At 43.1% G+C, this 24,457-nt stretch overlaps 2 protein-coding genes and 1 long non-coding RNA gene across 4 annotated transcripts in view; 1 reads left to right on the top strand and 2 right to left on the bottom strand.

The window, feature by feature from the left end:
* Positions 1-1,322: 1,322 nt before the first annotated feature.
* Positions 1,323-7,975, bottom strand: LOC128323922 (uncharacterized). 2 transcript variants are annotated; one of them, XR_008306529.1, is made up of 3 exons: positions 6,864-7,975; positions 5,740-5,850; positions 1,323-4,012 (listed from the first exon to the last, which is right to left on the bottom strand). It is a non-coding gene; the product is annotated as an uncharacterized LOC128323922 (long non-coding RNA). The 2 variants fall into 2 exon arrangements; XR_008306528.1 differs by having other exon boundaries at positions 5,740-7,975.
* Positions 7,976-12,884: 4,909 nt separating this feature from the next.
* TMEM37 (transmembrane protein 37) lies at positions 12,885-20,073 on the top strand. The gene is made up of 2 exons (XM_053247856.1): positions 12,885-13,272; positions 18,920-20,073. The coding sequence occupies exons 1-2, from the start codon at positions 13,252-13,254 to the stop codon at positions 19,490-19,492; spliced, it is 594 nt and encodes a 197-aa protein (XP_053103831.1). The 5' UTR covers positions 12,885-13,251; the 3' UTR covers positions 19,493-20,073.
* The window catches only part of SCTR (secretin receptor), a 72,738-nt gene continuing 68,320 nt past the window's right edge, over positions 20,040-24,457 (bottom strand). The window contains exon 14 of the mRNA XM_053247771.1: positions 20,040-20,358. Within this exon, the coding sequence (XP_053103746.1) occupies positions 20,227-20,358 (132 nt within the window). The 3' untranslated portion in view covers positions 20,040-20,226. The remainder of the gene's footprint in view (positions 20,359-24,457) is intronic.

The following is a 24,457-nucleotide window of genomic DNA, read 5'->3' as shown; positions in this document are numbered from 1 at the left end:
ATCTCCTCCCAAATAGAACTGCCTGGGTATTAAGGTCAGTCAGAGAGGCCCTCTTGGTAGTGCCACCTCCCTCAGTGGTTCGAGGGGTGGGTGCACATGAGAGCGCCTTCTCTGTGATAGCCCCCAGGTTATGGAATAACTTCCCTGCTGAGGTGCGTCAGGCTCCTTCATTATGCATTTTTCGATGATTGGCGAAGACTCACTTCTTTACCCTGGCTCTTGGCTCAAAGCAGGGTTGTTCTCTTGCACCATGTCTTAATAGTTTGGTTGGTTTTTATAGGTTAATGTTTTAGAATTTTTAAATGTTAATGTGCTAATTGTTGTAACCTGCTCAGAGACCATGGGGCATAGGGCAGGATATAAATGGAATAAATAAGATAAGAACCCCAGCCTATATCAGCAAGGAGTTCAGGGTTTTTTCCCCGTAGGGAGCTCAGAATTGCCCTAATCAAACCCTGGAGCCCTAAACTGCAGTGTTTGCAGGACCAAGTTTGGACTTTGGCAGCAACAATGCTGGAGAGTGTGATAAGGTAGAGTGTTTTTCCTTATGATTCACATGCCATAACATCTTTTGAAGCAATAGCCACTGCTTCAAATCCAGTAAGAGTGTGCAAAAGTTTACCACTTTATTATCCTGATGCTTTATTTTCTTATGTGAAGTAAACATAATCCTATCATATCCAAAGCACATAAAATCTAAAATTATTTTATTGTTTAAGACTTCTAGCCTATCCCCTGAATTATACATGGCTGTAAGCTGCATCCTCTGAAGTGTTGTTCAAACGACCATCTTCACTTTGATTTACTATGGTAACTGCTATTCCATTTCTAAAACACCAGTGTGTGTGTGTGTGTGTGTGTGTGTGAAACATGCAAACACACACAGATATGCTGCTGCACACATTGTGTTATTATTTAACACGCTAAAGTGATTAAGTCTGCTGATCTATAGGTTATTGTATCTAGCTAAATATTTATCATATTTTTATTATATTTTATGAGATTTATATTTGAATGTATTATTACATATAGGTAACTAATGTGATGTGTATTTAACGCTGATTGTTGACTGTAATGAATTGAATTGCTGTTCCAACTGATCCCGATAACTAGCTGCTGCTCTCAGAGAAAGAGAACTGACTATTTGTAAAATGTTACTCAGTGCAAAGGAAGCTGTTTTATAACTGAGTGGCTCCGGGGCAGTGCAGGGGGAGGGGTCAGAAAGGTAAGGCAAGCACTGTTTGTAACTGCTTCTCTTGCAAACACAAAGTGAAGCTGTATAGCCTTCTACTTTGCTAGAGTAAAACCAGGGCTCAGTATAGTAAGGAGGTTATTATTATTATTTATTTGATTTCTATGCCACCCTTCCAAAAATGGCTCAGGCTGGTTTACACAGAGGAAAAAATAAATAAATAAATAAATAAATAAACAAATAAATAAATAAGATGGATCCCTGCCCCCAAAGGGCTCACAATCTAAAATTGCAGAAATAGGACCTCCATTGTTTCCAGGGAAGAGCAAGTTCTGGTGGGGGGTGGACAGGGGGAAAAAGATGGTGGTGGGATTTGAGCCATGCTGCAGTAGGCATCCAATGAACAACAGAGTCCTGGGCTGATAAGAGAGAAAAGTACCTTCAGGGGTTGTGCAGGTCAGGAAGCTGGAGAAACCATCAGCAGCAGCAATGGTAGAATGCAGCAGTTCGGTTATTAGGCCCAGTAATGCAAAGAGGTGAAGAGGGGAGGGTTTTCACAAGCTCACGTGTGCAGCTGGTTCAAAATCTCATCGCCAAATGTTTTATAACTGCTTCTCTTGTAAACACAAAAGAACTTATGCAGCTTTAACCAAGAACTCTGTTAAGAAACAACTCCATTTCCTTCTCCTTTCCCTCTCTCTCTCTTTCTGATCCCACCCACCACACACTCTACAGGATCCCTACTGAGACAAACAAGTGCGGAGCCAGGTGAACAGCAGCCTGTGTCCAGCCCTGCCTGGCAGCCCCTCTAGTGACGCCCCGGGAGCGTGGCTTGGGCTCACCCCTGTCCATGTCAGGTAGCGCTTGCTGCCTGACAGCATTTATTTGTCTTTCTCTCCCTCACTGACTGGAGGGAGAGAAAGAGAAATAAAGGCTGTCAGGCAGCAAATGCCGCCTTAAATGGATGGGGGAGAGCTCACTCGCTCACTCAGCCCAAGCCATGCCCCCCTGTGGGCTTCAGCAGCCTTTCCCATTGGTGGCCCGAGTTCTTTGAACCCATTCGCACAATGGTGGCTCTGCCCCTGAAAACAGGTTAGATAGGATACAACAGAAGTCTATATGGTGCAAACATATAATCGGAAAAACAGTAAGAGGCAGCAGAGTGGATAATGAGATGGCTAAAACTTAATATTTTTTTAAAAACCAAAATTCAAATCAGAGCTAACAATACTTATGAAAACCCAACAGCCCTCCGCCGTGCTCCAAAAAAGGGTCCTGCTGAAGAGACAGGTCTTTGCCTCCTGAATGATAAAAGATTTAGTGCCTCCCTACTTGCCAAGACTAACCTAAAGTGTTTCTCCCATCATCTGTGCCATGATATGGAAACTCAGTCATTCCTAAATGCTGTTGAAATGAACAACTTTTAATAAACCAGTACTCATGATGGCATTCCACATACTGTATGTCTGTGTCTGCAATAAGCATGTGGTGGCTGGGGTGAAGTGCTCCTGAGGCCATAGACTCTGACTGCGGCTCCTGTGCTCTTCTCTCTTTTGCAAGAGAAGAGAGCTGGTCTTGTGGTAGCAAGCATGACTTGTCCCCTTAGCTAAGCAGGGTCTGCCCTGGTTGCATATGAATGGGAGACTAGAAGTGTGAGCACTGTAAGATATTCCTCTCAGGGGATGGAGTCCCTCTGGGAAGAGCAGAAGGTTTCAAGTTCCCTCCCTGGCTTCTCCAAGGCAGAGCTGAGAGAGATTCCTGCCTGCAACCTTGGAGAAGCCGCCTCCAGTCTGTGAAGACAATACTGAGCTAGATAGACCAATGGTCTGACTCAATATACGGAAGCTTCCTCTATATAAGCTGCTTGCTATCTGTGGCTCAGCTCACCCCAATTGTGTTACCTTGCACCTGGGCTGGACTTTCTGATTGGTGAGGGTGAGAGCCACACCAGTTGAGCTTTTGAACTCCTGGCCCTTATTAGGGTGGGCAGCACCAGGGGCGCAGGGAACCAACTAAGGGAGCCAGCCTTTGGTGGCTGGGGCCAATTTATTCTTTTGGACTCCTTCCCTACAGTTTTTCTGTTGTTGCCCAGCTACTTGCAGCTATGTTGTTCTCTCTAATTCTTTTCTTCTGTGTGTGGAATGAGTTTTGTTCTGGGCAGAAGTACCAAGGCAGTGTGTGCACATATGCATTCAGAGTGGGACCTTCCTGCTTAAACCTGAGCAGAATCTAAAATTAACTGAGCGCACATCAAAACACATGTGTGCATGCACACCTAAGAGGGAACACTGGTGTCAGGGCTTTGGTACAGGTGGGGGAGTAGGGGGCACTTCTGGGGGTTCCACAACAACAACAACAAATATCTATATACCGCTCTTCAAAGTTCTCAAAGCAGTTTACATAGAAACATATGTAAATAAAATGGTCTCATGTCCCCCAAAGGCTCACCATCTAAAAACTTACATAAGGCAGATACTAGCAACATGTAAAAATAAACCAACAGATCCAATATGACAAAAAAAACCCCATATAACTAAATATATAAATACAAATTCAAGGTGAAACATAAATGTATAGTATGAATAATTCACATGAGTAAATAAGACATAACATCCAACCAACAATATAAATGTGAACATAGAATAGAACAGTATAATATTTCCAGACAGAGTGTGTAAACAACAGCTTTCCAGTTATGTTTGCTGTTTCGATAGACTTTTTCAAGTTCAAATTGTTCTTCATAACGTCTTTATATTTCTTGCTGAATAATAGATCCTTTTTCATGGGAGTCCACAAGTCTTCTTCCACCGTATGTCCATTCTATAAAAATATGCCCATAATCACCAATATATATTAATACTATAATAGTGATTTACTTATTATATAAGAGGATGCCTATAAAGAGGACACTTAGGAGCGATTGTGTCTACTGCTCTAGTGAGTTCATTATTCCATGTTTGCACCAGAGCATCAACAGAATCACTAGCAGAGCCAACCCTAAACCCTTCCAAGGCTTCTTCTATGGGTTCCAATAACCTCCTCGGGTGGACCAATCTAATAGGTCCTTCACCCCTGCAGAGGTAGGCTGAGGCTGTAACTTCTACCTTAATCTGATGGCGACCTGTCTATGACAATGGGGAGATGACAGGAGTCCCCAAACACGGAAAACCACCCTGATCAGAACAATGATGCGTAACCAGCATCATGTGTCGGTCCAGAGACCACTTGGGATAGGCCCACAGTCGTCATGGCTCAACTCTTGAGCTGCTCCCAACAACCCGGTCCCAAAATGAACACTGAAGTCCCCCAACAACAACCTGGGCGACTCCAATGCCAACTCAGCAACCAGATCTGTCAGCTCAGTTAGGGACTCCACTGGGCAGTGGGGTGATCGGTACACCAGCAGAAGTCCCAATTTATCCCTGGTCCCTAGACTTGGTCCCTAGACCAATTTATCCCTGGCCTCTCAACATAGGCCAGATCCCTGACAGGGATCCTGGTGAGGGAGATGGTATTCTTGTAGACCACAGCTACCCCACCTCCCCATCCACATCCTCTCACCTGTTCCACCATGGAGAAGCTGGGACCAATCTGGACCACTAGCCTCTCCCGAACAGGTCTCTGTGATACATACCAAGTCAGTGAACTGACCTGGCATTACAGAGTAATAAGTTGAGGTTCTGTGGGTGGGTGGCATTGCTCTCCAGGTCAAAGAGGTGGTAGGCCTGCCAGAAGTGGCCTGCCCGCTGGCCTACCAATGCCAAATCTTTGTCGATTACCCACCACCACTGGTATAGCTGCCCCATGGTCATCCCCCACCTCCCCATCTCGGTTCAACCCAAGACACATACCAGTATCAAACCTAACTAAAAACTAAGCAGCAATGAAGTGAGCAGGACTCTATTTTCCAGTGATCCAAAACAATGTTGGCCCTAGCCCTCAGTCCCACCCGTGAAGGCCGCCACCAAAGGACGGCCCCCTTTGACAGCCAGCTTTGGGGGTCACCTGGTCCCTATTTAAGCCAAAGAGCCCCGAGACCCTACCTCTCATGTGGGCTTCTGGAGCCTGGCATCTAGAACAGCCCCCACACAGCTGAAGCTTGTCAGGGCACTCAGACCATGGCTGCAGCCAGCACAGGATCAGCAGGCGATGGTACTCTGCTTCTCAAGGCCAGAGGTAGGGAGGGCCAGCTCTGTAAACTTCCCAGCCCTAGCAGGCAAGGGAACGTTGGCTGTTAAAAAAGTAAGACCTCAGCCTCCCAGCTAGCCTTCCATGGTTGGGCAAGGTGATTCAGTGTGGGGTGGCTTTTCAACTCCAGGCAGTTTTGGATGATGCAGATTATCTAGACCCATTTCAAACTGGCTTTTGTGTAGGCTATGGGGTCAAGATTGCCTTGGTCGGCCTGATGGATAATCTCCAATTGGCTATCGACAGAGGGAGTGTGACTCTGCAGCTTTTGATACCATTGACCATGGTATCCTTCTGGACTGCCTGAGTGGGGTGGGATTGGGTGGCACTGTTTTACAGTGTTTCTGCTCCTACTGTACCTCTCTTGTAGATTCCAGATGGTGTTCCTTGGAGAATGTTGCTCTGCAAAGCGAGAACTGAAGTATGGAGTTCCACAAGGCTCCATACTGTCTCCAATGTTCTTTTAATATCTACATGAAACCGCGGAAGCAAGGTGGAAAGTTGAGACTTGACAGAATTTGAAACTCTAATAACAAAGAATTCAAAGCATTTGCTGGGTCTTATATACAAATTACTACTGAAACATTATTCAGAATCAGAACGTGTGAAAGACTGTATGATAAAATGGATGCAGAATTTTAACAGAACAATAGAGATGCAATAGTGGGAATTTCAATGGAAGGTGTTATGTTAATTTTACTCTTATGTTCTGTCAGAGGTCTACTAGTATGACCTACATTAAAAAAGACCACAGGGACAGACAATAGCATAAAGAACATCTGTGGATTGACACGTAGTAAAAGTCTTGAGTATAATTTTCTTGTCATTAGCTGGATTGATGAATTCTTTTGTTGGTAAGCATTCGTGACGGCATTCGCAATGTCCACATCTCCAATGTCCCCTTACATCTGTAGTAATAATTTGAGTCCTAGATATATCTGAATGGACTAACGGATCTTTTAAGCTGTATCTGAGGAAGTCCGTCTCCAGTTACCACCAACTCGTTTGGTGGCTACACAGAGACGGGCCTTCTTGGTCACTGCCCTGAGATTGTGGAATGTGCTCCCTGCTGAGATACAATCCTCCTCATCTCTGGCAATTTTTAAAAAACACCTGAAAACCCATCTTTTCACCCAAGCTTTCCCAGCTTTTTAAAATTGTCTATTTTTAATTTTATGGCTGTTTTTAAATTGTTGCATTGTTTTAACTTTTATATGTGTTTTAATTGTTTTTATGTTAACTGCCCAGAGATGATAATTTGGGCGGTATAGAAGTTTAGATAGATAGATAGATAGATAGATAGATAGATAGATAGATAGATAGATAAGAAAGAGTTATGGCTATTCGTTACAACGACGATATCCAACAAATTGAAGTAAAGTGCACCCAGGTAGATCTTGAATCAGATGCCAATGTTTGAAAATAATTCGTCTAATGGCCCAAGCTTTGGAGCTAAATTAAAGAGACCAATAAACTCTCTTACGTTTGTCATCGTGGTGTTTTTCAAAGAGTTGGGATCTGGAGACTTCATCTGATGGTTTCTTTGCTGTCTCTATGACATGCTTAGGATAGCCTCTAGATGTTAATGAGGATGCATATACAGCTCTTTGTTGGTGAAACAATTGAGAAGATGTGCAATTCCTTTTCAGTCTCGCAAATTGACCAAATGGTATATTGTCTTTAATATGTCTTGGGAGAAAATAATCATAATGTAAAACTGAATTCCTGTCTGTAGGTTTGTGATATCTTTTTGTCATGATTTTGACTGTTAATACCTACTCAAAGGCACAACTTTACCTTTTACCTTTATATACCAATACATCCAAAAAGGATATCCAATGTGTGTCCATATGGCTGGAAAACTTACTATGTTCATATATAGTATTGATCCAATATTGATCCAAAAAATCCAGTATAGTATTGATCTAAAAAATATTGATAATAGACAGTGTGGTTTAGAAATAATTAAAATATTATCAATGAATGGCCATAATATAGAAAATGTTGAAGATATGGATTTGCATCCCCATTTAAAATGATATCTGTTTCCAGATGAGTCATGTATAAATTCCCATGCAAAACTGGGAACTGCAGGGCTCCCCATAGATACCCCTTTAACCTGAAAATAATATATGTCATCAAACTGAAAATATTTGTTTTCTAACTTAATATCTATTAGAAAATTAGTCAGGGGATGTTACAAACAATTGAGTTACAAACAATTTCTATCACTGATCTTGCTCCTTCATGGGGAATGGAAGTATACAGAGAATTAACATCCAAAGTGATAAATATGATGTCTTCCAAACATTGAATCTTCTCTATAATGCTAACAAAATGTTTGATATCTTTAATGTAAGATTGACTGGTCTCTATAAACAGTTGTAAAAAAAAAAAAGAGTCTAAATATTGTGCCAATGGCTCCAATATGGAGTACCAGATACCAGATATGATGGGTCTTTCTGGTGGTGGAAAACCTTCCTTATGTATTTTTGGCAAGATGTGAAAAACAGGAGTTCTGGCATGTTCTTTAATCAGAAAACTTCCAATTTAATTCAAAATATAACTTAATGTGATGGCTTCATGTACTACTATTTTAATAATCTATATATTTAATTCTCTTGGGACATGCATGCCCAGGATTTGGCAACACACTGCGAGAGTTCCGAAGTGAGGAGGACTGAGGAGGAGAGAGGGGGAAGAAAGTGCTGGCAGTGGCTGGCTGGCGGGCAGAGGAGGGGGGAGAGAAAAGCGGCAGCAGGTGGGGGGAGAGAAAGGCAGCGACGGGCAGCAGGTGGGGGGAGAAAGGCGGCGGTGGGCAGCAGGCGGGGGGAGAGAAAGGCGGCAGTGGGCAGCGGGCGGGGGGAGAGAAAGGTGGCGGCAGGCGGACGGATGGGAGGGAGAAAAAACGTCGGCAGCGGGGCCCTTCTTGCCCCCCCCCGCCGTGGCTCTGTGGGCGGGGGGAGGAATGGGAGGGGAGAAGGGCTGAAGAGCTAGGGGCCGGAGGGAAGGGGAAGAGAGGAGAGACCAAGCCGGGCGGAAGAGGGAGGGGGAAACAGCCGGCCCCAAAGCACCGCACAGATGCTCTGTGTGGGGTCTGCTAGTAAACAGAATTTCCTTAAAGGGAATATGTCCAATGATTCTGTAGTAACTGTTTTGTCATTTAATTGACGATATACTTCCATCAAAAAGTCTTTTTTATCCATCTTACCTAAAATATATAACGAAGATTTTCCACCACCAGGAAAGACCCATAGTATTCATCAATCCAGCTAATGCCACACGCATACGCGTCATCCATTTCTGGGGCACAGCTGACTGGGGCTGCTGGGAGGCATGCTGCAGCCCCGCATGTCTGCCTTTTACAAGAGCACCAGCAGGGGGAAAGTGGTGGGGAAGGGGCTGGCAGGTAGGCAGTGCCTCCCCATGGATCCGGTTCTGTGCACATCCCTCACAGGCAGGGCTATTCCTACTGTCTCCAGCCTCCAGGGTTGTGGCTTCCCATTTTTCCAGCAGCTTCTCAACTAGCTGCTTCCTCAGGATACTCTTGGGACAGAACACAGCTTTTTCTTCTCTTCTGCTGGTAGCTGAGTGTAGTTCCCACCCAGTACTCTGGATTGGTCTTTCTGTTTTAATTTTACCAGGCTTTCCCCCTTATTAGGAAAGGCCCACCCTCCAGTAGTTGCCCTAAGTGAGGCCTAGGCCACCGTCAAATCCTTTCCATCACTACAGACTATGAGAATGAAACAGCAGACAAATATCCCCCCCCCCTTTTTCCTCCTAAAGGGGTGGATGAAGAAAATACATTTCTTCCAAGCCCCATTCTGGATTTGTCTTTGGACCAAGATGGGCTGCACAGGAAATTAAAACAGAGACTAACCTATACTTCCAGCAAGAGCTAAATAAGCAGGAGGAGAAGAAGAAAATAATTAGATGACCTAATTAAAAAAACAAACTGGTATATGAATTAACACAGTGCCCATTAACAGCCAATGATAAGATCTCAGTGGCTCAAGAAGTGATTTCTATTGATAGTGGAGGTGATTTTTAGGGTTTCTAGGGTTTGGGTTTTTTAAAAGTGTTCCTTTCTGAATGTAATGAGCTTTTGACTACAGTTGCTGAATCCTACGGAAAGGAGAAGGTGGAATGTGGACACCCTGGTCCAACCATAACATTTGCCCAGCACATGAGCCAAAATGCTGCTGCTGATTGTTCCACTACTAAGAGAGTCTTATAGGTGTCAAAGACCATATAAGAAAAGGACAAAAGAAATTTTTAAGAGTAAAAATACTTAAGATAGACACTTAGCCACCCAAATTAGCTATTAGAGGGATTGATTTCAAGCATATCAGTAGCTGATAAAATGAGATTAATATCTTGTTTTTAAAAAATCCATTGGCAAAGTATGAATGCCTCTGGCCACAGCCACACGTGATCAGTGAGGTCAGGATTAATTCTGCTTTGCATCACCCTCTAGAATAGTGAAGTGCAATGTCTGCATGTGGGCATCTCTAGAGCTTAAATTGAGGGGGAAAGGCAGGGTAGGATCTTTAAACACATCATGGTGGAATACTATCAACAGCAGAATACAGAGCAGAGGCACTAGTCTGCGCCTGTAGTGAATAAAGGAATTGTATTGCCTAAAAAGTAAGCAAACAGAACTCGCTCAGAAATATTTTATATTACAAAATCTACCTGGAGTGCTTATTCCCTAACTGAGGGGACTTTTCCACAGTTTTACTGTGCCTCTGGTTTGTAAATAATGTATACAGCATGGCTGTATGGCAGGGGTTTGAATTGTGATCTCCCTGCTCAAAATCCAACACTCTAGCCCAGGGGTTTTCAACCTTTTTTAAACAAGTGTCCTTCAGCTCAGGTACCTCTTGTAAGCAGCCAAGAATTATGGTCCACCAGAAGTAAATTTTGCCAAAGTTGGTTGGAAATAAAATACAAGCTAAGTGAATCTGCCCTAGAAGCCAGCAAAACAAAATGAAAAACCCTCCTAAGTCTACACTGAGGCTCCCCCTATCCTCTGGAGCCTCATGGCCAGGGCTCCCAAGCATACCCCTGACCTGATCCCACATCTCCCTCCTCCTCTAATATGTGACTGGCTGGCTAGGTGCTGCTGAGCCTGTCAGTCAGGTTGATGGAGGGGTGAGCTATAGGTGTGTGCACAGAACCGGGATGGGAAGCCCAGTTCAGTTAGAATTGAACCGGACTCGAATCAAACCTGACCCAGTTCAATTCCATGCACATGGAGCTGGGCCCCAGTTTGACTCAAGGCCGAACCAGCTCAAAACAATTTTTTAAAACAAAACTTACCACCCGGTCTGGCGGCCTCCAGGGGGTGTGCCATGGCTGCGGCCGTGGGGTGGTCTCCAATTATACTACTAGACATGTATTGAACATAATGTTTGAATAACTGTATATGTGTACAAAGCTGTACTTGCATTGACTCTACACAAATGGTACATGTGTTGAACATAATGGGCAGGTTCAGAGGATACTGTCCTGGTACATGTGATTAGAGAAGGAGTGTACTGAGAGCACACTAGTTGTTACATTAGTAGTGGATGTCCCAATGCTCACCTTTTATCAGGTGGAGATGCTGTTCATCTGAATCATCCTCTACATGTGCTCTGTTAGAGAGCTTGAAGGGGAGATTTGTTTATCTACCCCTTTGCAACATAAGTGAACAGGTGAGAAGAGCACTGCCAATTAATATTGTCTGGAGACATAGAGTAGTTTATTTAGGAAATCCATCGGGGTGATAGATAAGCCTACATGCCTGGGAGGCTGCTACATACAGGAAGTGGGGAAGGAAGAAAACAGAAGTCTCTCTCCAAGGTGCTTTCAAGATTAGCCACTCAACAGCAGCAAAATGCTTCCGTTCAGGCAAATCGCATTCAAAACGTAAACAGCAGGGGGAGCAGTCTTCCGAAAACTAACAACCCCCCCATAACAGCAACTTCTTTACACCAGATATATGACATCATAGCACTGTACTGCAGCGATTAAATTTGAAACAAGGCATTGGAAATATGAATGGCACCCTGCTGCCTGCATAGGGACTACGGTGTCACAACACAGGAAGTGTGGAAGCACACTTCAGAGATACATCCTGACCCTGTTGCAGGGTCTAATCTGGAACCGCCCAAGTGAGACAATGAAACCTGAAACAGTCTAACAAAGGAAAATCAGATTATAGAAAACATGGTCAGAAAGGGGACGCCTTTACTGGCTGTCCTTACTAGGGATGTGCACGGAACTGCCAGCAGCTGGCGGGGATAGCTTTAAGGTGTGGGAAGGGTGCTCTTACCCCCCCCCCGGCACTGTCTTTAAAATTGCTGGTGCTCCTTGCCACCCCAGCCAGCATAATATCGGAAGTGGCTGGTGCATGTGCATGCAGAGTGTGCACATGCACTGACCACTTCCGGTATTATGCTGGCCGGTGCAGCAAGGAGGTACACAACTGCCCTGCACCAGAGATTTTAAAGACAACGGTAGCCGGGGAAACTTGGGGGGGCAAGTGTGCCCTCCCTGCACCTTAAAGTTATCCCCCCATACCTTTGAACCGGCTTGAATACCTTTGAACCGGTCTTTTGAACCGGTTTCACAGTCTGGGCATGGGCCGCTGAACAGCACACCGAAATGCACGCCCTTATCCCTAATGCCCCTAGTGGTCAATAGGGTTGCTGGTGCTAAGAGTCGATGCTATCAAGAGCTGCATCTCCAACATGCTCCACAAACTCTGCATGAGCTCCAAATATGCGAAGGAATGAATGCCCTAGGAATACATTGGGACATCCTCCACCGATGTCAGGACAGATGCATTCTTGGAGCAACCCTTTCCCTAACTGTGTGTGGCAAAGGATAGTATTGGGATAGTATTGTCTGTACAGGCTCTGTTTGTGAACAGGGATAGTGTACACAGCAAACCCCAGTGGTTGTGAGAATGGGACCATGGTTTTTTCAAGACTCAAGTTATAGAAAGAAAAGCTTGAATACTCTACATATGTAAAGAATGGCAAGGCTTCCTGAAGATAAAAGTTGGCTTTTGCACCAACTATGTCTATAGCTGAATTGGGGGGAGACAGAGCCCTCTCTCTCACACACAAAATATTCCAGGTCCTAAATGTTCAGCTTTCCTTTTCTCTAGCGGTATTATTTGCGGCGAAAGAAGACTTCAGGCAGTATTCTACCCAGTTGTTCCCGAAGAAATAACACAGTTACATAACTTTTAAAGGCAAATGGGGCTACCTGTGTTGGCTAATGTGATGGCTGTTGTGCAAGAACCCCTCTGCCCTGTGGGCTCTCTCCCCCGCCACCCCATCTGTGGCTATAGGCCCCTGGCAGCAGTCAGAGAAAGTGCTCTGCTCCTGAGGGGCACGCCCCACTCTCTCCACCTTTTGTTGCGGGCTGGTGCTGGGCTGGCACACATGAAGAGTGGCCGGCATAGCTACACTTGCCTGACGCCGCGACTGCCCCGAGTACTCCGCCCCTCTTCCCTTCCCCCTCCTCCCCATCGCCGGCTCCAGCCGCTTTTGCCTGCCTGCTGCCTCTTTCCCTCCTCCTCCTCCCCCCCCCCTAAGCTGTTCGCTGAGTCAGCCAGAGGGAAAACTCAAAGGGCAACCACCAGCCCTGCCTCACAGAAGCTTCCACAGCTCTTCTAGGATGTTGACAGAGTGGCTGCCGCCGCCGCCGTCCGCCCCCAGTTCTCCTCCTGGCTGAACCCCTCTCTCTGGCTCTGAAGTAGGAGCTGGGCAGTGGCTGTGGTGGTAGAAAGGAGACTTTCCTGTCAGCACCAGAAACAAAGCAGACCTAAGTTCTTCTCTGTTTCTCCTCCTCCTCTGAAAGGAGCAGAAGTCAGCATGACAGCCATAGCAGTGCAGGTAATTTGGGGACAGTGGAGCTCAGGATGTCTTTCTTGGGGAAAATCTCTGTTGTTTGGGCTGGAGAGATGGAGTGCTTGTACATCTCTGCCAGCTCTGTGCTTTGTGGTCCTTTGTTCTCCCGTTGTAGCCGCCGGTACATTGTTTATCCTTCACCCTACAGGCAGAGCTGTTCATCGCAGCCAGTTACTCTGACTTCTTACCACCTGTTGCTCTTTGTATTATAATCTTTTAAAAGGACAGCGTTCTTTCAAATGGCAACTATGAATCCTAGCTGTTGCCTTTTTTTAAAAAAAAAAAGCAACCCGCTTTCATACTGATAATCAAATAATAGAAAGTGAGAGAAGGGCTTTCAGTTTCAGGCAAACTTAAAGCTGGGTTGGTTTGTTTTCCTGAGAAATATGACTGAGTTTGATTGTCTCTCTGGCCTTCCTAAATTTACTTTAATCCACACACTGTTAAGCTAAAATCAGGCTTTGATTCAGTTGCCTGGAGGACAAATTGTAGTACTTGTAGAAGATTATATGGTCGAGAAGTGTTTCAGCGATAGGAAAATGCATTTTAACTTAACTAGTACATGCAAGAAGACTGTGCTCCAAATGCAGAGCTACAGTGTACTGGGATGTATCTGTATAGGTTTTGTCAACTAAGAACTCAAATAATTTTCTTAAATTGCTCAATTTCCTCCTTTGCTCTTGGAATGCAATGAGTTGTTTACAAAGATCAGCAACTCTGTCCCTCACTGGCATTGTATTACTGATGTTTCAGCAAAACTAACTCTCCCTCTGTGGTTCTTGTGAGATTTTGTACAAAAGTTGTTTGAAAATAAAACATACCACAGGCATTACAATTAAGATGCCAAAGTATAAGAAATACATGTTCATGGTGAACTTATTTTAGGTTATGAACTAAGCTCCTGAGGAACGACAGTAGTGTGGCATCACGATTTCAAGGACATCCAACAAAATGTTATGTATACAGTACTGCAGAGTTTCAAAGCAATGCCTGTCTCCATACAGCAGCAGTTGTAAAGCATCCCAGTATTTACTATCCCTATATTGCAGTTATTTTATTTTATTTTTTAATTTGATTTGATTTCTATGCCGCCCTTCCAAAAAAGGCACAGATGGAAATAATAAATAAGATGGATCCCTGTCCCCAGAGGGCTCACAATCTAAAAAGAAACATAAGATAGGCACCAACAACAGTCACTGGAGGTACTGTGCTAGGGGTGGATAGGGCCAGTTATTCTCCCCCTGCTAAATAAAGAGAATCACCATGTTAAAAGGTGCCTCAGTAAGGGGTCTGTGTCTGAGGAATAGTGGTTTACCTAAAGTCAGCTAGTTAATTTACTGCCGAGGTTAGATTCTACCTGTAAGCTTCCTGTTTCACAGCACAGTCTAGGATTGCCCACTGTGAGGGCTTGGCTGCAGCTGGCCCTCAGTCTAACTATTTGCTGCCATCAAAAAGACTGTTAAACCTGTGTGTCTTTTTAGGCTTACAGCCGCTAAACCTTCTGTCATTGATAAAACAAGACCAAAACTTAGCAGTGTGGTAAAAGGGGTAGGTAGGTGGTTCTACAATAACTGATAGAGACACCAGAAAATATATTTAAAACAAGAACAGACTTACCTGCAATAAAAAGGTTTCAAAAATACAAAACCGGTACAGAGACAGTAGATGAAAGATTAGGTTGGCAAGAGTACAAAAATTACAAAATGCAAACACGCAAACTGGCTATCCTTCTGTCACAAGGTCTAGCAAGTTTCAGGAAGAACCCCATTCCCTCACTGTTAATTTCCCTAATAGCTGGCATCTTGCCTCAGAAGCACTGAGGTTTAGAGCCACCACTGCCCAGGATTGTCCTGGAATCTCCTGGAATCAGCCTCGATTTCCGGATAACTACTGAATCTAATACTGAAGATTTTAATGAAAGAAATTGGGCCAGGGGGGATCTCTTGGAATACCATCAGTTGAAGCTGGCATCCCTCACTCAATGCCTTAGCAATTAGGGGCTTCATAGATGGGGTGGAAATACATGCTTGCTTGCTTGCTCGTTTGTTTATTTTTTTATAGTTCATTTTTATCCTACTTCCTGCAGTTCAGTCAAAATGGCCTGCAAATATCAGACATGATTCATATGATAAAAACAATATTTAGCATTATAAACATACAATTATGCATATATCAGCTGATAACAAACATTTATTGATTTTAATATTGTATGATTTTTCGTCTGTTTTAAAATGAATAAATTTTTATCTGCTGATATGCATAATTGTATGTTTATAATGCTAAATATTGTTTTTATATTTCTATATAGCTCTCTTTGCTTCCTGCTTTTAGATGGGCTTGAAAGTAAAAAGATTTTCAAGCCTATCAGAAAGCAGGAAGCAAAGAGAGCCTGTTCAAGCTCCCCTGGGGAAATCCATGTGTTTGTGTCTGATTGTTAACTACTTGCCAATGGATCACAGAAACACCAGGAAATAGTTAGTAGTAAGGTATGAGGTACTTACCCACTACCCCTGCATGTGATAGCAGGTAGGTCAAGCTCAAGCATGTTTATTAGATCCACAGACCTATCCACCACAAAAAGAGGATACAATTAAAATTTCAAACGTTAGATAAAATATACAAAGATTGTCACATAACATTCATAAGAAAAAAACAGAATATTTCATAAAACTCAAAATACCTCATAAAATCCCAATAATATAATATCCAAATATAAAATAAACTTCCATCATTTAATCTTATTTAGCTGTTTGAGATCTTATTGTAATAGTAACAGCAATATATTTGGTTAAACTTTCAGTTACTGTTCTGTCTGAACCAGCTACACGTCCTTTGTCAGTTGGGGGGGCAGTTCGAGTTCGAACTGGTTTGCCATCAAACTGGGCATGTTCAAAGGCTCGCACTCGAGTCAAACAGATCCCACTTCAGTTTGGTTCCGTTCAATTTAAAACTGAACACACTGGGCTGGCTCGGGGGTTCTTATTGTGAAAATAAAATAAAATTTAAATAACTCTCCGCCTGGTCCAGGTCATAATGCTGGCCTCCAGGGTGTGTGTGTCTCAGAAGGTTCCCCCTCCCCCCACTGGCCTCCCCCAGTCCTTTTTGGGGCCGGTCTGGCCCATTTACGGGCCTTCACTGCCCTCTGCCTGCTCGCATTGGCCATTTTGAAGGCCGCCATGCATGTGCACTGGCCATTTGTGTGCTGGGGTCGTTCACCTGATCAGATTAGTGTTGTGTGAAATATGCATTGAGCCCAGTTGTCATGGACAATTAATGTGTCATTGTTTTGTCATGAAAATACTTTGGTACAGAAGTTAAAAGGATGAACTGGAAAGTCCTTGTTTAAAAAATGCAACCCTATTAATAAATTTGTTGTAGGGCTTTGGCAAGCTATAATTCTCCGTCTTTTGACCTCAGCACCCCATCTGTACTATGGGCATTATAGTACTCATGTACCTCACAGCACTGCTGAGAGGATAATGAGTTAATGTAAATGAAGTGCTCAAAGCATTTAGGAAATGAGCTCATACCTGGCAACATGTCCCTATGGGGACATGTTGGTAGGTATGCGAGCTTAATATTGGCCTACATCCAAACTAAAAGTCATGTGTAGGGAATGCTTCCACATATGCATAGAGGGGTGCTTTTCAGTTATCCCATCTCTCCTCCTGCAACCTCAGGAACATATTTTCAGGAGACAAAGACAGAGTGGAGGAAGGATTGCTGAAAATCACCCCTCTTCATGCGCACACGGAAATGTTCCCCGCTTGGAACACTTAGTTCGGATGCAAACACTTAGTTCGGATGCAAACACTTAGTCTGGCTTGTAACACTTAGTTTGGATGTAATTGTTCTGATTGCCTCACAAGTTGACCTACATTCACTGTCTGATAATGTGGTAGATGAGGGCTGAGTCACAAGCTGTGATGAGGTCTCTGATAACCATTTGTTTTTGTTTGTTTGTTTTTATTTAAAATATTTCTATACTGCCCAAAACTTGCATCTCTGGGTGGTTTACAATGAAAATCATTTAAAACATCAAATCAATTAAAAATTAAAATCATTTAAAAATGAAAAAAACATTTAAAACATTTAAAACCCAGTATTAAAAAATTTAAAACTATAAATCTAATTAAAAGCCTGGGTGAAAAATTGTGTCTTCAGTGCCTTTTAAAAAGTTGCCAGAGATGGAGAGGCTGTTATTTCAACAGGGAGCGCATTCCAAAGTCCAGGGCCAGCAACGGAGAAGGCCCATTCCCGAGTAGCCGCCAAGATAAACCTCTCCAGATGATCTTGAGGCGGTGGGGCTCATGGAAAAGAAGATGTTCTCTTAAATATCCAGGGCCTAAGCTGTTTAGGGCTTTTTAGGTAATAACCAGCACCTTGTATTTAACTACAAGCAAATAGACATTCAGCATATTTACCCGCTAAAGGCCACTTAATGGTGCAGTGGGGAAGTAACCTTTCAAGAAAGAAGTAACCCAATAAGAAAAAGCCCAGTAACAACTAACAATGGTGTCAACACATGTGCAGAATGCCTTTTTCTTTCTTCCACCACTAACTGCAAAATTGTGTTTCTTGCATGACTGTTTCTTGCATGACTGTTAACTGCAGAGTAGATTTGAGTGAAATGAGGTCATTGTTAAAGTACAGTCTGAAAATACATGTGATTGTTGTTGGGGAGTGGCCAGATTTATCACATACAATAAAATGTATTGTTAGGGTACTTCCTCAGCACACAAATAGTTGAAACTCAGCCATCTGAAATCCAAGATACCTAGAAAACGATGAGAAATTGAACATATTAATCTCCTTTCAACAACTCAGGACATGAAGTCTACCTTGCAAAGCAGCAGCCTGCACTCTTGCCCAGAACAAGTCAAAGCAAGATGAGATAAAATGTTAAGCTGTGGAAGTTTCAGTGCAAGCTTGAACTGGGGCAATGGACAAGGGGTGGAGCTACAATGGTAGGCAGAAATGCAAGTCTGAAAATGGGGGAAACCACATGTTCATTAGACTTCTTCCTACACACATAATTTTAAAACCCGCAGGTGATGGAGGAGAGAGAATTTCCAATAGCAACCAATAACATGTCTGTACTGCAAGTTGTTTTCAACTAGTTTTTTGTTTTTTTTAATGTGTCTTGCTTTTCTGAGTAGTTCTCAATTAAGGAATTGCATAGCCTCCCCACCCCACCCCACGGAATGGAACACAGAAATGTAGAACATCTCCACTGTCTTCTTTATTAGATAAACACCATAGAAGAGATTACTTTATTTTCATACTGTGCAACTCCATAGAATACCACATAACAGATACTACCAAAAAAGTGTGTTTTGGGTGGAGGGACAGGTTACTCTTATAGGTTACCACTGCTTTTGTAGCCTTCAGGATATACATTAATGCTGATTGCTTTAGCATTTTGCAACGGCTTTTTCAAGCCATCTTCAAAACCATTATATATGAACTGCAGGGTATATTTAATTGACTTCTACAGTTACTGCTGCTATTGACCATTATTTCTAATTAGCCACACCATCGATAAAAATCTATGTTTTAAATATATCTTGCTTCAAAATTCAGAATCATATTTAATAACCTTTTTCTTTCCTTTTGGGAATTTTTCTTTAAGGCCCAGTGGCTGCTTTCTCGTAGAAGACCAAAGAGATCATTTTTTGAGACATTTATCAGGAGCCTAATTATCCTGTGTGTTGCAATAGCAATCGTCCTGTCCTCTATTGCAGTGTGTGATGGCCACTGGCTGTTTGCTCAAAGAAAGCTCTTTGGATTGTGGCACTTCTGTACCATCGGGAACAATAGTGCCCTGAAATGTGCCACCAATCTCTCTTTGGCCAACGTAAGAGGAATGAACATAGGCATAACACTTGCCAGAAGTATGGTGTCTTTCGCTGTTGTTGTAGCCATCTTTGGCCTGGAACTTCTCATGGTCTCCCAAGTCTGTGAAGACATCAGCTCAAGAAGGAAGTGGTCTATGGGATCGGTTCTCATTCTTTTCTCATTTCTTCTTTCATCTGTTGGCATTTTGAGCTTCTTAATCCTTCTAAGAGACTACATCACCGTCACAGGCTTTACATTAACCTACTGGTGTGAATTCATTGCTACTTTCCTTTTCTTCCTTAATGGAATCAGCGGACTTCACCTTAACAGCATAACATTTCCATGGAACAGAGTCAGAAAAATTTAAGAACAATGGACATCAACTCTGCCAAGAACACTGGGAGTATATTTGGAGCCCAGCAGTGTTTGAAAAGCACACCAGAGGTTTCTATGGTGTACACCAAGAGTAAAATATACAACAGCATTCCACTTTTGGAGGTTGTCTCCAGGATCGGTTGATTAAGGGATGCTGGGTATTGGAAGTTGAATATTAAAACTTACTGGGATTTTGAACAATGAAACAATCGATGATAATGGAATAAAGTGGTTTACTTCATTTCAGTGCATAAACCTAAGGGCCCTGATCTAGCTGGAGTAAACTGCCTCCTTGTAATCAATGGGAAAAATTTGTCATGGCTGACAGACCTCATTGTGTTCTATGGGTCTTAGTCACAATTAATTGTAACTGGATCAGGAAGGCAAATTCAGTATTGGTTGAGCTTTAGAGTAAGACATACACTGTGTATATTTGCTTTATTCTTTTCCTAAATCTTGGTTGTTTTATTTTTGGACACTGGAAGCTGGAATCAGAAGAAACATTGTACAATGCAGGATGCTGGGCAATGCTAACTAGAGCTTTACCTCCAAATAAATCCCAGATAATTTGCATTTTAGCATGGCCTTAGCATTATTGGGGTTTTGTTGCTTATTTCTTTACAAGATCATATGAGCTCTGTAGATGACACCAACATTTTCTCAGATGTACACTATGAACTAAGCATTTTATGTTGGTAATGCCATTTGCCTGATGTGCAGACTGCCTTAACTATTTACTGTGCCTTCTCTGCCCCTGCTTCTTCTCAGCCCTTTCCAAGGGCAGCTCAGTACCTTTTCCCAATGTACCTGAATTATCTTCCTTAAACAAATGGCTTCTGTTTTTCCAGTGGAAGTAGCCTGCAAAGAGAATGTCATAAAAATGGAACCATAGAAAGACATAATGCTGGAAATACAACTTACAGAACCAAAATGCTTTATATAGTGGAATCCATGGTTCCAGCCTGAGTCTGTGTCATAGGGCTTAATATAGTCAAGTCTGGATTATAACTGATTATTTTACTTACAAATAGCAAGCATGGGTCCCAGTTGCTGCTGTTGTAGAGCAAACATTGTTAAAGTTAATTATTCCCCCCCACCTTTTAAATTTTTCATGATTTCACACAATCCCATACGTGACAAGATGGTGAAGATTATTTTGGTTACACAGTACCCACAACATTAATTGTGGAAGGGCTGAAGTGCTGAATTGGGTAGTTTAGGTGCAACAAAGATCATTCACTGCGGAGCAGCAAAGCAGTCTCTGTCCAACATAATGTGCAGCATCCAGGCAAGTTAGACATGACTGGGCACCATTGAAATCAATGGGACAGATTTAGTTATGGCTAATTTCACTCCCATTAATGTCAGTGACTGACATCCAGAGCAGCCATTTGCAGGGTGGGGGTGGGTGGGTGCAGCAGAGCTGTTCTTCAATCAGGCACAGATTTGCTGAGCAGCAGAACATGTGCACAGGGGGGAACAGAGGAGAGATGTTCTCTTTGCCTTTCAGAGAAATATGTTTCTGAGGACTATGAGACCTTCAGGGACAAATTGCAGGCAAAGAGCACTTACAGAGGCAGGGGAGAGCAGTGAAAATTGCTCTTCTCTCCCACCACGCATGTGCTCTGTTGCTCGGCAACACTCTGGCTGAGTTAAGAGCAGCTTCTTGCATGGGGGACATGGTTCTGGATGACCACTCTGCGCATCTAAGCCAATGTGACTAACTTAGCCTGGATGCTGCCTGCTATCTTTAAAGAAGTATTTGCTACTAGGATTTAATGAGGATAAAATAAAATATAAAACTCTCCATTGTGGGCTAGATGATCATTAAAAGTAGCAGCTGTATATGCATGCCTGACAGAACAGGATCTATCAATGGCTACTACTCTGGTGGCTATAGGCCACCTCCAGCCTCAGAGGCAAGATGCCTCTAAATACCAGCTGCCGGAGAGCAACTGCAAGAGAGAGCAGGAGCAACAGCAGGAGAGAGGGCATGTCGTCACCTCTTGCCCATGGACTTCTCAGAGGTACCTCTTTGGCCACAGTGTGAAACAGGATCCTGGACTGGATGGGTCTTGGGCATGATCCAGCAGGGCTGTTCTTATGTTCTTAACAGGATGTCATTAAGGAATGCTGTGCTCAGAGCTTTTTCAGTTTCACTTCTTTGTTATCAAAATCAAAAGGAAGTAAAGTTCCTGTTCTCAGAGGGGAGAACTATAACTATTTGAGCTGAGAATTTTGGTTCACATTCACTTCAGTATTGTTAAAAGGAAATGCTCTAATTGTAGAGTTTCAGAATTTATTTTTTTATATTGCTGGTAGGTCTTTTTCTAAAATTCTTCTGGAAACACGTAACAAATATATTTCTCTTCACAGGATTGTATGAGTTGACAATAAGTTTTCCTAGTAAAGCAACACGTGTATATTCAAAAGTACCACCATTTTCTCTGTGCCCTCACTTTGTGTATATTTTAGAGAAATGACATCTTCACAGGGCCAATATTCACATAAGAGTGGCCTAGCAGAAGTTGTTCAAGAGTTCTGATTTTGTGCTATGTGAGTTCAACAAACATCTGAAACAAAATAGGTGTCAAAGCGGTGACTGAATGGCAGACAGTTCATGACTACTTTGCAGAAATCTTGAGCAATTGCCCACGAATGGCAGAAGTACCTAGGTCAGAAAAAGGATCCCTGACATCCTAATTAACTAAGTTATCTGGCTTTGAGCCTTTCCAGGCTGGACTGCTCTCCAGGTCCTCTATCACAGGCACTGTTGTGGAAGAGCACCAAGTGTTTGGAGCGCTCCCCATTCTCTGGACCTGCTCTGTAAGATCAAAAGCATGTTGCTGACCCTCAGTGATGGGTTTCTGATTTTGAGGAGCTGTTCCAGAGCGTGGGGACAGGAGCACTCTGAACTCTTAGTCCTCTTCTGCAACAGTGCACCTGCGAGAGGACGTGAGGAGTAGTACAGGGACTAGTGCTGCATGCCCACAGGGGCTCAAAGCATGCATGCTTCAGTAGTCAGGATGTCAGCCCCTGTAACCAGAAACATGGAATGTAGAAGTCCTTAGAAATGTCACTTTAATCAGTGAGACTGAAAGCAATGGTTCAGAGAATGTTGACATGGACAATTTAAAAACTTATCATCAGTGGCTGAACATGTGTGGAAATGAAGGAGGAAACAGTTTTCTCACACATTTTTAAAAGAGCTAATAGTAACTTTCCAATAATGCACTCCTAAAATTCCCTTATTTTTCTCTCCATTCAAATAAGATTGTAAATGCAAATATGCTTATGTCTTATAGAGTGTTAATTCTACATTGTTCACTAGCAATCCTGTATCGCTAGCAATCCCCAGCTGCCCCATTCTTTCAACAGGAAATGTGGGGTACATGAAGAAGAAGGAGCCAGCATGGTGTAGTGGTTAGAGTGCTGGACTAGGACCGGGTAGACCCGAGTTCAAATCCCCATTCAGCCGTGAAACTAGCTGGGTGACTCTGGGCCAGTCACTTCTCTCTCAGCCTAACCTACTTCACAGGGTTGTTGTGAAAGAGAAACTCAAGTATGTAGTACACCGTTCTGGGCTCCTTGGAGGAAGAGCGGGGTATAAATGTAGTAATAAATAATAATAATAATAATAAATATAAATATACAGATCGAATTCCCAAACTGCCCATGAAGACATTGCTCCGAGGCCTCAGGTCTCTCCGGTCCTAGTCCAGCAGTCTAACCACTTCCAAAGAAGCTCTTCTGATAGAGGGGTGTTTTGTTTTTGTTTTTTGCCTTTTCCTTTTTTAAAGCACAGCTCTTCCAGGATTTTCCTGAAAGTTCAGTTTAAATACAAAAGACCGAGCACTCCCCCTCTCATGCTGTGAACATAATTATGTGTTAGAGATCCCTTTTGAGCAGACAACCTGGATTAAATGTCATTCAGTGACCAACTCTTCTATTTGCTCATTATTTCTTATTATAGGCTATTTTGTCCACAAATTCTGGAAAGCATGATATCAAAGTGCTGATTTGCACAAGGTCTTTTGTCTCCAATAATTTTTTTTAAAAAAAGGTAACTTGTAGCCCACTGTAACTATTTTCTAAAAACTGTAAAAGGAAAAGATGAAGGAATCTAGGACCTGAACGTCAAATATTCAATAATTCATTTTGTAGTTTGCCATCACAGTGGGGACAGATAGTTACCAACAGTGAAGTAGTTGCAAATTCAGAAGTGCAGAAGGCACTCTCCATGACAGCCCCCAGGGCCATGCCCACCCAAACAGTCAGAGAAACCAAGAAGTACTGGTGCTCCATCCTGGCGCATTCCCCCTGCACTACATCCCGGGTTACCAACTAAATATGAGCATAAATCCACATGTACTGACTGCATATTTGCTCAAAGAAGAATAGGAAAGTTGCTGGGAAATGGATATCAGAGGAACTAGATTTCCATGTTAAAACTGCTACATCACATTTGTACATAGTGGGCATCATGAATGCACAGCATCTTGGCAATCTCCAAACCATGTTGGGGCTGTTGCAGACTAGGAAGGCAGTTCTGACACTATTGAGAATGAGTGGCTGTGCAGCCAGCACTACCCTAGTGGCTCCCATTCAGCGCACAAAGAACGGCGGCAGCACTGCTGGCACAACTGCTCATTCTCAACAACGTCAAGGCTGCCTTATGGGTCCACAGCAGCTGCCATGCAGTCTGCAGAATCATCAAGAGGCTGTGCATCACAGCGGCCAGTATCTGGAGTGGCATTGCGTTTCCTAATGTATATAATTGCAGCATTTTGAAATCTGGAGAAGGAACATCACTTTGTGAACCAGGGGCATATTAGGTAGTCTGGGTATTCACATGTGCAGCCTAACCCAGACTAGGGCACTGCTCCTGCGCCAAGCCCTGCTTTTTAAACCTGGTATTTAGCAGAGGTGAAACAGCTTCTCCCCAACCCGCCACCAT

The sequence above is a fragment of the Hemicordylus capensis genome, chromosome 1, assembly GCF_027244095.1.
Source record: "Hemicordylus capensis ecotype Gifberg chromosome 1, rHemCap1.1.pri, whole genome shotgun sequence".
Classification (NCBI taxonomy): Eukaryota; Metazoa; Chordata; class Lepidosauria; order Squamata; family Cordylidae; genus Hemicordylus; species Hemicordylus capensis.
The sequence above is the reverse complement of the archived record's forward strand: the minus strand, read 5'-3'. Positions and strand labels throughout refer to the sequence as shown.